Source organism: Triturus cristatus, chromosome 10 (genome assembly GCF_964204655.1).
Source record: "Triturus cristatus chromosome 10, aTriCri1.1, whole genome shotgun sequence".
NCBI lineage: Eukaryota > Metazoa > Chordata > Amphibia > Caudata > Salamandridae > Triturus > Triturus cristatus.
Window position 1 is genome coordinate 752,850,786 of NC_140593.1, and position 16,090 is coordinate 752,866,875.

General features: G+C 46.9%; 1 protein-coding gene across 2 annotated transcripts in view; it reads right to left on the reverse strand.

The window, feature by feature from the left end:
• GBX1 (gastrulation brain homeobox 1) overlaps nucleotides 1–16,090 on the reverse strand; it is a 314,001-nt gene that overhangs the window by 95,389 nt on the left and 202,522 nt on the right. Inside the window, exon 2 of one of the 2 annotated variants that reach the window (XM_085628262.1) lies at nucleotides 3,029–3,919. The exons of the other annotated variant lie outside the window; for it this stretch is intronic. Coding sequence (XP_085484388.1) covers nucleotides 3,120–3,919 — 800 coding nt within the window. The 3' untranslated portion in view covers nucleotides 3,029–3,119. Of the gene's footprint in view, nucleotides 1–3,028; nucleotides 3,920–16,090 lie in introns of those variants that run through there. 2 annotated transcript variants of the gene reach the window in all.

Below are 16,090 nucleotides of genomic sequence, written 5' to 3' on the forward strand. Positions count from 1 at the left end.
AATTTGCATCATGCTACTGCGATAGCAGATCCCATCGGCTGTAAGGGCATGGTCCGTGGCAGTGACACACCACAGGGGCCAGGCAGGCGCTACCGCGATGGTACATCTTTCAATTGCATCCAATGACTGGCTCCGCGGTGGCGGAGCACGCCTACCGCGATTTTCAAAATTTCATCAGGCCACTGCGATAGCAGATCCCATTTGCTGTAAGGGCATGATCCATGGCGGTGACACACCACAGGGGTCAGGCGGGCGCTACCGCGGTGGCGCATCTTTCAATTGCATCCAATGACCGGCTCTACGGTGGCAGAGCACGCCTACCGCGATTTTCAAAATTGCATCAGGCCACCACGATAGCAGATCCCATTGGCTGTAAGGCCATGGCCCATGGCGGTGACACACCACAGGGGCCAGGCAGTAGCTACCGCGAGTTGGGTGCCATACAGTGACATGGGTGACTGTGATTTGGGTGGTGGAGCATGCCAACCGCCATTTCACCATGTGCATATGCCTATCACTACCGTGATTGTGTCCCGGGCATTGGCGGTGACACACCGCAGGGGCCAGGTGGTGCCTGCCACGACTTGGGTGCCATACAGTGACATGGGTGACCGGGATATGGGTGGCGAGTGACTGTGACACCACCAATGGACACATCATGCTGTGTCAATGGCCATCTGGCAGTCATCCACAGTGCACAGTGGCCACATGGTTGATGGCACGTCATAGTGCACACAATGCCAATGTGCCTTGTACCCCACTGCTGATTACACATGCCATGTTTGTGTTTGTGATTTCTTAGATTGGCATGTACTCCCTCACATGTCATTTGTGATATTGATGGGCCTGTACACAGGACAGTGTTTTTATGGACTCCCCAATTTGTACACATGTCAAGGTGTAAAAGTGCATGGAAAATCACTGCAATGTTTTCAAGATGAAGATTATTCATATGTGCCTGTTCGCTTATGTTTGACCATGCACACACTCGTCATGTACGCTCAGGCTGTGGTCATTGTGTTGATGTGTGCCAGGTTCGACTAACGTCTGAAGGTGTGTCAGGTGCAGCAGCTAGGTGTGAGACAGTGGTGTTGCATTTTTACACTAATGCTGGATGATATACTCCCAGGCGTTCCCATGGTGAACATGGCCATATCCATATGTGCATTCTCATATGGCGAGTATGATTTGGAGGTACTTGCTGTGTGTCAGTTGACAGGTGTACGATCAGTGTAGCTGAAGGAGTCTCTACATGTCAGCTGGTCTGTAACACAATTTAATGACAATCATTGCTGGCGTTGTGTCCGCCAAAACGTGAGATGCTGTGCCCATTTCATGATGTATTGCATTGACATGTGTCCACTTTCATCTCAACTAGGAGGAGACCAAATCTGCATCGTCCCTTCACAGAGCTGGCAGACATGGAGAATGAGGAGATCATCCGGAAATTCCGTCTGGATAGAGACAACCTACAGACCCTTTGTGCTCAGTTGGAGCCCCACCTGCAGCCTCGCCGAACATATCCAACAGCTTTCACCCCCACGTCTAAGGTGATGGCGGCCCTGCATTTTTTTGCCACTGGATCATTCCAGCACACGGTGTCCAGCGCAGGTGGGATGTCACAACCTGTGTTCAGCATGGTGCTGCGGGATGTTCTGGCCACCATGATGATCTACAAGAACACATATATCCATTTCCCCAGGGGGCAGGAATTGGCTGCTGTGAAGGGAGATTTTTATCCTCTTGGACACATCCCCATGTTGTTGGTGCCATTGATTGCACCCATGTTTGGCTTGTACCACCACAGGCACATGAGCACATCTACAGGTATCGGAAACATTTCCACTCCATAAATGTGCAGGTGGTGTGCCAGGCAGATATGATCATCTTACACGTGTGTGCCAAATTTCCAGGCTCCGCACAGGACTCCTACATCCTGCGGAACAGCATTGTACCCCAGCTGATGGCTAATCTGCTTCCTGAGCGTGCATGGATTGTGGATGAGTATACCTAGTCAAATAGCGTTCTGTGTGTGTGACATGCAGTCCTCTGACCCAACAGCATTGCAATGTGTATCTGTGTTTGTCACACATAGGTGACTCTGCATATCCCAACCGTCCTTGGTTGCTGAGCCCACTGCGGAATCCCAGGACACCAGCTGATGTCCACTACAATGATGCCCATGGGAGGACACATCATGTGGAGGAGCGTACCTTTGGTCTGCTGAAGTCACGTTTCTGCTGCCTGGACAAGACCGGAGGTGCACTGATGTACTCGCTCGGGAAGGTGTGTCAGATTGTAGTGGCATGCTGCATGCTCCACAACCTAGCCATTCGCAAGGGGGTCCTCCTGATCCAGGATGATGATGAGCAGCAAAGGCCCCCACCTACAAACCAACCAACCCGTGTCCAGTGATAAGGACAGTGGAGAGGAGGAAGGTGTTGACTGCGTCAACAGCTCATGACCCACTACTTCACTTGAAGGTGAGTGACAATGTACAACGGATCCATTGTCTGATGATGTTGCTGTTGTTGTGAAGGTGTATGTGGCCTTTGTGACTGCAGCCGATTGACTCAGTGGTGGCTGACAATGTTTCTGGAACAGGGTAGTTTTGTACATTGACTGGATGTGTATGTTGGCACTTGTTGCCCATTGTGATGTGGGGATTATCTTGATGGTAGGTGTTGTGTGATGTCTGTGATGCCCCACCCAGACTAGTGAATGTTGTTCTGTTGTGTTTTCCTAGGTGCCTTCAACCTCTCCTTGCCTACATACATTACATACTCCTGGTACATTGTAATCATGTGGAAAACTGTACATCCTGGAATAAAGACGGAGCAGACACAACAACATGTGTGTAAGGATTTATTATTTACAATGGTGACATGTGAGGGGGTGAACATTTACATTGAGGTGATTAGTGGAGCAGTGAGTTGACAGTTGTGGTAAATGAGATAATCGAGTAGTCACAACATTGATGTGGTGATCCAGTCCAGTAGACAGATGCCATTCACAAGGCAGTGTGGGGAAGGACAGTCCAAAAAGTCAATGCAGTGGTGAAGAGGGTTGCCATCATGGCTGTCTCCGTGACTGGCGTTTGGCAGGTGCTTTGCCTCCAGTTACTCCCAGGGTTTTCTTCGGACGGCCCCTTCGTCGATAGGCGGGGGGCCCTGCTGTAGGGCCAGTGGGGCCCGAGGACTCACCCCTCTCTGTGGGCACAGGGGAGGATGGTAAACTGTCATCCTGCAGCCCACCAGAGGGAGGTGGAGGTGTTGGTTGTGTTGTGCAGGCCTGTCCCTCAGTACCGCCACTTGCTGGCCCAAGAGGGCTACAATTTGTCCCATGCGGCTGTCGATGGACCTCATCAGCAGGATGAGCTCACGGACCACTTCTTCCGACCGGCCCATTTGTCCCTGGGCACGTTCATATGCCCCATGGACTCTGTTAATGTGGTACAGGGATTGGGTCCCAGCCTCTTGGTGTCTGTGAGTGACCCTGCCCCTTCCACCTTCCCTGCTGCCATGGACCTGTTGCCTCACCACTGTAGGCACCCGCATCCTCTCCCTGCCCTTCTCAGTCAGTCGTGTGGTCATCCTCTGGGACAGGGGGAGTGTTGCAGGCAGCATTGGTGGTGGTGATGTTGGTAGTGGTGGTGGTGGTGATGGTGGTTGTGGTGATAGTGGAGGCCGCACAGGCCGTGACAGCAGGGGTCTGCAGAGACGTTGGTATTGCAGCAGATGTGGTGGGGGGATGATGGGGTCCTGGGACCTGTTGTGCCCTGGCACACCAGATGGGCCAGCTTCGAGCTCATCGTCCAGAGAATCCCGGGAACAACATCCGAGAGTGCATGTACCGGGGGTGGGGGAAGACTGGCTCTGCAGGTTGCTGGTGTTGTCCTCTGCAGTGAGTTCTTGGTCACCTGTGGGTCAGATGGGAGATGGTCATTGTAGCGCACCCCAAAAGCTTTGTGTTAGCTGTATATCATTCACTGTTTGTACACCACACAGTTTACTAATCCTCACTGTGCCTCCTGACATGATGCTGTGGTATATGCATTACTTGGCCATGGTGTGAGTTGTCAATCCCTACCATACGCAACGTGCATAATTTATTAGTACAGGGACATGTTGCCATCTAGGGACTACCACAACTAAAGATTTCGGTGAGGACTATTTTTGACTTACTCTGCCCTGTCAGACTTTACATCTGGGCATGAACTGGCCATTGTCATCGCCTGCATACCTTTGTCTTGTCATGTGCATATCTGGATTTGTACCAACAACCATGCTTTCTTGTTTCTCATTTGGTCCTTGCTGCTCTGGCCCCATGGCGCTTACACATGAAATTCAGTGCTGTGCATGACTGTGCCCAGACTTTCTTCTACATGTGCATTGGTGTGTCACACTTTGGTTGCCGTGACAGTTTCATTTGCTTAGCTGTGTGCACACTGTGAGTGGCAATAGGATCTGTGTGTATGTGTGTGCAATGAGAGGGCTGGTGTTGTCATGTGGCACCATGCTTTTTGAGGAGAATGGCTATGTGCACATACTGGCTACTTAACTGTTATGTTTACCCATTTGGCTTTGACTTGACACATCTGTGTGTGTCTGGTGGAGGCTTGCATCCTGTTCAGGGGTGTGACAAGCAAGCATGATATGTCTACTTACCTGTTAGTTTGTTTGTAGTGATACAATGGCTGACACATGTATCTGGGTGGGAGGGGATGCTCCATCGTGATGGTCTGGGGGGACGAGTCAACCTGGGGTGAGTTGTTGTTCAGGCATCCCAACCCCAAACAGACCTCCCAGGGAAGATGTCTGCCTACCTGTTAGTTTGTTTGTAGTGAGCCAATGGGTTGGAACTGCTTCTGGGTGTGGAGTGCTCCATCCTGCTTGTGTTGGGACAGGGCTGCCTGGTGGGAGTTGTAGTTCAGCCCCCCCCCCCCCAGACCGCCCTGTGAAGCTGGCTACCTACCTGTTAGATGAAGGTCAACAATGCAATGGCTGAAACATGCTTTTGGGTGGGGGTGGTGCTCCATCGTGCTCAGGGGTGGGACAGGGGGCATGGTGGGAGTTGTAGTGCAGTCTTCACACCCACAAACAGCCCTCCCTGTTAAGATGGCTACCTACCTGTTAGTTTGTTTGTAGTGGGACAATGGCTTCCAACTGATTCTGGGTGGTGTGGAGTGCTACATCCTGCTCTGGGGTGAGACAGGGGGCCTGGTGTGAGTTTTTGTGCAGGCCTACCACCCCCAAACAGCCCTCCCTGTTAAGATGGCTACCTACCTGTTAGTTTGTTTGTGGTGAGCCAATGGCTTCCAACTGCTTCTGGGTATGGAGTGCTCCATCTTGCTGAGCTGTGGGACAAGGGGGCCTGGTGGAATTTTTTGTGCTGGCTGCCTGTGGACATGCCCCCATGATAATGTTACTAGCTACGTTTGGGGTGGATGTGAGTGTCTGAATGTTGGATCTGTGAGACATGTGTTAGGGAGTGTGTGGTGCATATGAATGTACTTGGGCCTAGGAGGTGTAGCTTTGTAGTTATGCAAGACAGTTCTTAGCAATGTGGTGGTAGTCAATTTTTTGTACTTACCAGCCTCCATTCCCCCGGCTACTCCTGTGAGACTCTCTGGATGCAGTATGGCAAGCACCTTCTCCTCCCATGCATTGAATGTTTTTGGTGGGATGGGAGGGCCACCGCCAGTCCTCTGAGCCAGCTCATGGTTCTTCCTCCTCTTCTGTTTGACAACCCTGTTTCAGGTCATGCCACCGCTCCATGATTTTATTTATTGAGTGCCGGGTGGTCCCTACTGCATTGACTATCCTTGCCCACATTTGTGTCCTTGTGGCTAATGGTGTCTGTTGGACCAGGCTACCAAACAGTTGTGGTTCCACTCTGACTATCTCATCTACCAGAACCTTCAACTCACTCTCTGTGTATTTTGGCATTTTATGTGTTGCCATGGTGTGTGATGTGCAAAGGGGTTATAGGTGCAGGGGTGTGAGTGGTGGGGGTGGGTGTGATGTGTATGATGTGTGATGTGCAGGGGGTTAGAGGTACAGGTGTGGAAGTGGTAGTGGTGCTGTGTGTGGTGTGAGTAGTGATGGTGTGTTACTTTGTCTATTCTTTGTTGTCAGGGTTTGCGGCCTTCAGTCTTGTAATGATGCAAAGGATTGTGGTCAGGTAAGGGGCTGGCTTTATACTCAGCTATGTGGGTGTGTCCAAATGGGGTTTTGCTCTCAGGTGTGTTGTGTGGGTTGTCCTGGGATTTGTATTTGCCAAGTGGTTGTGTCATTGGGGTGTGTTCTGTGTTTTTGGGTGCATGGCTAGTTTGCTGTGTGCACTTTATAGCCTTTTTTCTTTCGTCCCCCATATTTGTCACGGAGTGTCCGCAGTGGTGGATGTGCTACAGCTCTTCCGCCGGCTCTCCCATTCATCACGGTTTACGACCGCGGCGGTCGGTAACTGCGGAACATATCGCGTGGCCATCGGGGTTATCCTAATTTGACGTGCGGTGCCTCTGGTGTGCTGGTGGCGGTTTGATTGTTTACCGCCACGAATACGACCGCCGCGGACGGGTTTTGGCCATCTCCGCCCGGTATGGGCGGTTTTTCTTGGCCTCGTTCCACCGCGGTCGGTGTTTTTGGGCAGTTGATCCTAATTTGGACGCCGGGTTTTCCACGGTGCCAGCGGGCGGTTGATTTCCGGATCCAGGGCGGTCGGGGTGGTTTTTCGCCCGCGATCCTAATAGGCCCCATAATGTTTACTTTATTAAAGTTTGAAAGTGTAAATACATATTAAACATATTATTGTGATTTATAATATGCTATCAAATTTAATGAAGGTACAACCAAATTCATAGTCTAATTCTTGCATTATACATTATACAGCACAGTGATTTTCCAATTAATAATAAAAGTGGATTCAAGCCTGAAATATACATATATTAGGCAGAGCAGAATCTTCAGCATCAAGGTATTTTTGTGCGAGCTGTGCTGCAAGCATCTCTAGTGAATATCACCATCTGCTTGGAGCCAAGAAGTCTTTATCAACTCAGGAATACCATTACTGAGGCAGAGAACGACATTATATATATAGAAGCTAACCACAAGCCTGCTGCTCAGCTAAGGTATGTAAGCTAGATGACATCTACAGAAACTCATAAAGGCATTTTTGGTGCAAAGAAAGCTTTGACAGGGTATAGAAGGAAGGGGACTGATTTTGGATCTCACAATATAACAGATCATCCTGTAATCTTGCAGGGCTAATCTTTAGCCGGTATGCATCATCCTCATGGAATGCATAGGCCATCTGTGACTACCGTAGCTTATTTGGCTCAGCCTGCACTTTGCCAGAGGGTTATTGTTTCTATGAAACTGAGCCATCTTTTGCTAAAGAGGCAAAAAGCATCAATTCCACTTCCAGTTCTCAGGTAGATGCTACGCTCCGAGAGACTGGAATAAAATAATCGTGATGTTCAGAGGACCAACACACAGAGTGTTTCCCAAAGTGGTGCCTATTAAATCAAAGCAACCAGATGCAGTGCGCAAATACATTGATATGAGATTACCAAATGCCTCCACTAAAAGACTCTCATATCAATTGACATCTAGGCAGACCTTAATGGCACCAGATGTTTTTTAATACTGCATTACAACTTTGGGCACCACCAGCTGATGCTTGAAGAATTGAGCAATTACATCATATTATATCCAACCATGTGGGACTAAGGTGATATAAAACTGCTTTGATGTGTCATCAGACATCAAAGTTATTCAAAACGCCTTTGGCAAAGCATTATCTGAGCTAGAGGGCATCAGACACAAACTGACAGCATCCTTATATAAGCTACAGCTTTGACTGAACATCACAGTCGACTGAAAAATACTTTGCAATGTTTAAAGGAATCTGGGTTCATAAAAGACCGGATACGTTTCTCTGGATGCATCTTTTCCAATCAAGACATTAACTTGGACCTGAGAAAAGCAGAAGACACTCATAAAGCAACACTTCCCAAGAGTTACACATTGACATAACAATTTCATAATCTTACAAAATCAAACGTCCCATGAGATGTTCAGTCAAATATGACTTCCATTCCGAAGTATAAAAGCCACCACTCTGAGTTACACCACAATGTGATACTTTAACAATAAGGTAGCCACAGAAATGATAGGGGACGCCATCCCTATGGGTGTGAGTATGGTTCTTCCACAAGAACAGTGGAAAGACCAGTGGAATCCTGTTGCTTTCGTGAGCAGAGCACTGACTGAAATAGAAAAGCACGACCCATAAAGTGAGGCTGCATTCGTTTTCACTTATATCTGTAGGGCTGCAAATTTAACGTTCTAATGCCTCAAAAGATAAACCTTCCACTGATTTTCTGTAAATTTCCCTCCATCCTCCATCAATGAGAAGAAGATGAGCCCTCCGCCTCTAATACAACTTTTCAATCATGTGCAGACCATCAGTGATGTCATTTGAGTTGTCATCAGTGATGTCATGAGTGATGTCACTGACCATGTCATGAGTGATGTAATATGTGACGTCATCAGCAGTGCATTGCGGGCGCGCGAGTTATAGTTAGCTGAACTAACTATAACGGGGGAATTTCAATGGTTTTGTACAAGTGAAAAGTCCAGCTAACTATAACACCCCTGAAACCTATGGTTTTTTCAGTGAATTTCTGAGGTTTTTTAAATGCTAATTCCTAACTATAACGTGCCTGAAACCTATGTTTTTTTCTGTGAATTTCAAAGGTTTTTTAAATGCTAATTTCTAACTATGCCTACAGAGATAGGACATGTGAAGAAAGAAGAAAAAATGCACAGAAAGAAACAAAAGAAGTGCAGAAAGAAGCAACAGAAGTCCTCAAATACGAAGATAAGTGCAGGAAGAAGGATAACGTGCAGAAAGAACAAAAAGAAGAGAAGAAAGAAGCCTTGTTGCAAAATCATCCTGTACCCTCAACTTTTTCAGACGGATACTGGTGGTAACTGAGTCTGACTAACCAGTCCTAGAGCCAGTGCTATGTTAAAAGACACTTAGAATACAGTGAAAACACCTACATACACTAGGGAACATTATGCGTTGGGGTCCCCCTGTGATTAGCATGACCTCCTCTGTAAGCCCCTAGTGTATAATAGGGCATGGGGATTAAAACTACCTCTTAAAACAGGCCACAGGGCGTTTTTGCACACGTTAACTCAGGCCCCGTCCCCTCCCTTCACCACTGTGTAAACACGCCCTGTGTCCATTTTTAGTTGGGAGATTAAGTTCATTTGAATCCTGAGGGTCCCTAGGGTCCAACTAGCCCACTAGGTACCTCCAGTAAGTGCCACAGAGCTGCGTTGCAGAGAGGTGTAAAAAGTGGCACGGCCTGGACCACCTCTCTGCAATGCAGCTCAGTGGCGCTTACTGGAAGCACTTGGTGGGCTAGTTAGCCCCCAGGGGCCCTCAGTATTGAAGGGAAATTATATCCCCAATTTAAAACGTGCCATAGTGCGTGTTTGCACACGTCACCTCAGGCCCCGTCCCCTCCCTTCACCACTGTGTAAACGCGCCCTGTGGCTGTTCTAAGTTGAGAGATTAAGTCCCCCTGAATCCTAAGGGTCCCTAGGGTCAAACTAGACCACTAGGTACCTCCAGTAAGCGCCACAGAGCTGCGTTGCAGAGAGGTGTAAAAAGGGGCTTGGCCTCAGAACACCTGGCTGCAGCGCAGCTCCCTGGCGCATACTGGAGATGCCTGTTGGGGGCGCGTTTGCAGAGTGCTGCACGGAGGGGGCATGGCCTCTGGCACGATGCCAGTCTTTTATTTATTTTAGTTTTTTAAGAAGGGGGGGCTGTTTGGTTCCCCTTCTTATTCTAATTTATTGGCCCTGATGACCCCATCCCCCAGGGCCAGTCTCCTAATTATATTTTTTTGACCCCAATCCCCAGGGCCGGCCACTGTTTTTTATTATTTTTAAAAAATATATATTTATAGACACACCTAGGACATGCTGGACAAACCGTACGTACCTATCACCATGACGATTTGCGTGATATTCATTAAAAGGCGACTATGCATGCAATGAATCCACGTGGAATGTATTTACACCACTAGTGAAGCTCTGACATGTCTGATGCCCTACCGTGCCTAATCCTGGTAGACACCCTTGTCGTTTATTTATACAAACATGGGTAGCTATTGACGGGCACATTTAATACACATGCACACCAAGCCATTCAAAGGGGATTCGACAAAAATTCGACCAAAACTATGCAAGAAACCCCCCTCACAGTTAATAAAACACACATCCACTGCCGGATGTGTAATACTTTTTATTTTACTCTCTGGAAAGGGGACGAACATCACTTGAGAGTCACAGCGTGCTCCTGACAGAGCCCAATGCTGTGTTACACCCACCATTGCCTGCCAAGTGCCACACACCTCTGTGTTGTATTCCACTAGCTAGTGCATATGCTATGACACTATCTAGCCCATGTGCACTGTAACACCACCCGTGAATATGTCATGCCACACTTGTCTTCGCACGGGTTATATTGCCCCATCTAACGTGCCTTTCTCGATGCCTATGTTATAACGCACAGTGCTATGCCATATATATTACAATCTGGGATCCATATCTTTGTCACAGTGCATATGCAACGTTACACTCCCCAGCACATATTTTATATTACAACTTTAGAGACTAGTTAGGTTACACAACACTGCCCTGTGCATATTACACTCCAAGGCGCATATCGCATAGCACGCGCTAGTGCCTGTGCTATCTTGCGCTCTCCAATGAATCTGTCATTGCGCACAATGTATTGCATATTATATTTCACGCCCGGTTCATCTTATATCACACTTTTTGGTGCATAGTTTATACCATACACTATATCTAGTTTTCATTTTCAATCGTGCTCTCAGGACTATGTTCTATATAACACTGTGTTCACCTACCCTTTTCACGGGCATTACATTTTGCGATAGGGGGTGGAGGGTCAGGGGGTGTTTCTGCCAAGTGAGCCCAGAGTCACAGTCACAAACGTCCTCTTCTTCCTGAATAAAAGTGAGATTATGCTGCATACTTGTTCATATTTTAAGTAGTTCGCACAGACACAATGTTTTAAAAACAATAAAGTTCCTAATACCCGCCTTCTCTGAACAGTTAGCTTGCTGCCCCATCCCCTTCCTCCCTATCCTCTGTTGTGTGAATCCATGGACTAGCCTCCTCCCTCCTGCCATGCATGGTCTGATGTGCTGCCACTGCCCTCAATTTAGTATGATGTACCAGTCCACTCCTCCTGCCCTCCATTGCCCAATTCTATGCCCCATCTTTGACCTCCTGCTTAAACTCTGTGCTTAGCTTGCTGCCCCTATTCTCCTTCCCCCTGCCCTCCGATGTCTTTGTGCATGCCCCTGCTCCATCCTTTTTGCCCACCATGTCCCATGGACCTGCCACTCCTATCTACTCTGAGTGTTCTGTTGAGCTGCCACTCCCCTCCCACCTGCCTAGCATTGTCAGATGACTGTAACCTGTCCCTGCCACCTCCACCCTGCCCGTCCACATGCCATGCCCCTATCCTCTTCCTCCTGTCCTACATGGTCCATTGTACTGCCACACCCTTCTGCCCTCCCTGGTCTGTTGTGCTGCAACTGCTCCTCCTGCCTGCCCCGTGTGGTCTGTTGTGAGGTCCCTTCCCCTGAACTTTCTTGTCTGTGCACAGGTCCTGACCCTTCCTTCTATCCTCCATCGTCCTTTGTGCATGCCCCTCCACCCTCCTTCTTGCCCATCATAGCCATTGTGCTGCCACTAACCCTCCCACTTGCCATGCATGGTCTTCTGTGCTGCCATGGCCCCTCCCACCTTCCCTGTGTGGTCAGTTAGCTGCCCCTGACCCACTCCCACCTTCCCTCCATGGTCTGTGTGTATGCCATCACAGTCTCACTGTTGCTCTTCATGGTGTGTCTTGCTTCTAGTGCCCATCCTGCCTGACCTCCATGGCTATCTTGCTGCTCCTGCCCTGCCCCCTTGCCCCCAGCCCTACTCCCTCCCTCCTGGCTTGTCTGTTCCATTGTAATGCCCCTGATCCGTCCCTCCTGCATTTTATGGTCTGTTATACTGCAGCTTTCTCTCCTGTCTGTCCATTATGGTCAGCTAGCTACCATTGCCTCTTGCCCCTCTGTTCTCTGTTGTCCATGTGCATGGTCCTGTCCCCTCCCTCTTGCTTTCTATGGATTGTTGTGCTGCACTCCCGTCCTGCATGCCCTGTGTGGTGTATTGTGCTGCTGCAAACCCTGATGCCTGCCCTGCAGGGTCAGTTTGGTGCACCTCTCCATGTCCCTCCTGTCCTCTGTTATCCAAGTCCATGTCCCTATCCCATTTCCTTCCATGATCCAATGTACCATACTTGCGAACATTTTGAACTTGGTAAGAGGGAGATTTTGAAAAAAAACTGGGGTATTGATTTTCCCCTTTGAGTTACATTGAAAAAGAGGATATTGTAGACAGGAGACAGATCAAATAAAGCCCATTTGAGCTTAAAAACATTGGACGTTTCCTGGCTGAATCGGGTCTGTTGGCATGTATGGTTGTACTACCATTGCCTCTTCCTTCTGCCCACAATGGTCTATTACATTGCCACAGCCTTGAAGGAGGGTAGATTTTGTATCACAGGGGGCCCCTGGCCCGTTCTGTCCACACCTGAAGTATGAGACCCTTGTCCTTGCCCTGCCAGCTGCATTTGTAGGCCGTATTAAATTGACCAGCGGGTCCTGTGTTGCTATATAATTATCCTGAGACATCCTTACCACTCAGCCAGCATAAAACCCCTGTGTAGGCCCTTCTGTTCAATATGTAGGCCTCTTTGTTAAATTGACCATAGCTCTGCAATTTTAGTGTATAGCAGTCTGAAGGCAGATCTGCGAGGCCTTCTGATCCAAACTAGTAGCCCCCACCCTACCCGAGTGCTCCGTGCTCGGTATCAAAGTTCAACATCCCCCTGAAGCTGTCGACATACAGTAGGCTGCATCCTGGACTGGTACTTGCTTCCTGGGCAGGTTTCCCGCTTTTAAGGAAGTGGTAACCGCAGAGCGTCAAGTTAGGAGAACTGAGGAGATTTTATACATGAATATATTGAATTCCCGTACAATACCCATTATTTTCTGCTTGCTCTATGGAACTTACGATAAGCGATTGGCCTGAGAGACTGACCTTTTCACCCAGTCCATTGTCAGCATTAAGTGGGTAAATGACGAAATGTCTGGTAAAATCTGCAGACGAAGCTTTTGGGTAGCATACGTAGGTAGATGTAGCGTGCAAAGGAGCCCACAAAATGATATAAAAAGGGAGCACCCACAGATATCGACGGACTACCTCGCCGTCTGTATGTAGGTTAACAGGCAGTGCAGGTTTTCCCCAAGAGCTGGGAGCTCTTGTCTTCCTTTGCTTAAAATGTCTTGCTCTGCTTTGCTTGAAGTATCTTATTCTATTTTACCTATATGAAATGTCATGTTATGTTTAACCATTGTTCTCTTTACTTTTGCATTTAAAAGATTTTGTATTGTAATTGCAGGAATGCTTGCTCTAAGAGTAAACGTGAGTGTTCCTAGGTAACATTTTCCTTGGTGTAACTTGTTTCTCATGATGCATTTATAGATGTGTTTTCTCTCTCTCTCTGTCAGTACATTAATTGAGATACAGAGAATATTATGACAGCTGTATGATTATCTGGATTCTGTATTTTGTACTTTATGTCTCTATTCTGCGGTTTCTTTGAAGTTGCATCTTCTCATTAAACTGCCATTGTATTCTGCCTCCAATTCCATGTCTCATATGTCTGTTTTCTTCATTTTTGGAGCAAGCGTTCCTAGGCACCCCGGCTCAAATTAAGGTGCCCCTTTTGTCCCTGACTCACTCTCCTGCTCAGTTCTGTGGTGGCTCCCAGGGATCTGGGGACCGCCCCTAGCTTCCTTGACCCGTAATAGATCTTCCCTCCAACAGCCTCTCTTGCAAGTCCTGTATTGTTGGTTTGTTGCCCCTGTCCCCCTTTCCACTGCCCTCCATAGTCTGTTGTGCTTCCACGGCCCTTCCTGCCTGCTCAGTGTGGTTAAATTGTTGCCTTTGCACCCTCCTACCTGCCTTCAATTTTCAGAGTCCCTGCCCCTGGCCTCTGCCTCTCAACAGTATCCTAATGAACAACTAGATTGCTAACATTCTATATTTATTACAAAAGTGTGGAACGCCTGACATCATCTTGATGTAATCAAAACTGTAATACCTAGAGCATTTCCTTTAGAAATTACATATATGAGAGGGTCTTATTGGCATCAAAATTATGGTTAGTGCTCTAAAAGACTAAAATAAGGACATATTTTCTGAGTTTTCAAATAGCGACAAAGCACTTTTAAATTATTTGTTATCTTTATGATTTTTTATCCAGTTGACCACTTGATTAAATGTTGCACTTAGGGGAGAGGATGTGGTGTTACTTCCAGAACTGCAGACTTTGCAACTGGGGAACCAGGTTGAAGTTTCTGCTTCAGCTCGACATTCTGTGATTCTGGTCAAATCACTTAGTCTCCCCATGTCTACAACCAAAATGAATTTGTTCTTGTGTGATGTAACCAATGCTCATGTAAAGCACTCCAATACCTGACAAGTCTGCACTATATAACACTGCAAAAACACAAAATAATAAGTGTTTTGCACACTTCTGTCATTGGGCTATATTTGGGCTACATCTGGGTGATTTTGGGCTACATTTGGGCTCTTTTGTCTCCGGTGGCCATCTTGGGAGATTTTTTTGTTATGAAGTTTCCTAATTTCCTCATGTACTGCAGTCTCCTCAGTAGGAAATGCTTTCAGTTTTTTACTTTGATTCCATCATGAAGGTATTCAGATATGTCACACATTTGCCATAAATTCTGAATGTTAGCACTCTAGTTGCTCATTAGATCACTGTAGTAAAACTACTGCACCATGGAAGTCTGCTCCTGGTATTAAAAGTGCATGTTTCAGTCTGCATGTCAGAATTTTTTAATGAAATAGAAGAGGATTTGAGAAGTCACTCAAAATGTGCCCTCATTTTCTTTCTTCAGCATTAATCATAATTTCTATGGCAAAATGAACCTCCTCATTGTGTTCCTTTTTAAATTAAATGTTTTAAGTGTTACCAGTTTATTCCAATCAAGATGGCTTCAGGTGTGCCTTACTTTTGTCATAATGAAGACAGTAAGCGCTCTAGTTGTTTTTAAGAACATTCTGGGACATTCTGTCATTGGGCTATACTTGGGCTACATCTGGGTGATATTTGGGCTACATTTGGGCTCTTTTGTCTCTGGTGGCCATCTTGGGAGACTTATTTGTTATGAAGTTTCCTAATTTCCTCATTTACTGCAGTCTCCTCAGTAGGAAATACTTTCAGTTTTTTACTTTGATTCCATCAAGAAGGCATTCAGATGTGTCACACATTTGCCATAAATTCAGAATGTTAGCACTCTAGTTGCTCATTAGATCACTGTAGTAAAGCTACTGCTCACCAGGGAAAACTGCTGCTGGTATTGAAAGTGCATGTTTCAGTCTGCATGTCAGAATTTTTTAATGAAATAGAAGAGGATTTGAGAAGTCACTCAAAATGTGCCCTAATTTTTCTTTCTGCAGCACTAATCATACTTTTTATGGAAAAATGAACCCCCTCATTTTGTTCCTTTTTAAATTAAATGTTTTAAGAGTTACCACTTTAATCCAAGCAAGATGGCTTCAGGTGTGCCATACGTTTATCATAAGTAGGACTGTTAGCGCTCTAGTAGTTCTTTGGAACACTCTGGGAAGCTGCAGTAGAACACAAAGGAATCAACTGACAGTCTCTGCCCTTGTTGGATGTACATGTTTTACTGAGAATGTCAGACTTCATTCTCACATGACTGAGAAAGATAATGTGAATTTACAGAAAATAAGCTCTCAGTTTAGCCTATAGATCACCTTCCAAACCTCTGTGGTAAAAGCATGAGAAAATATTTTTCTCTCAATCATGATATCCCAGCAGAAGGCTTTTTCACATGGTGAAATCACCTTAGAACATACCACAATTCCTAAAA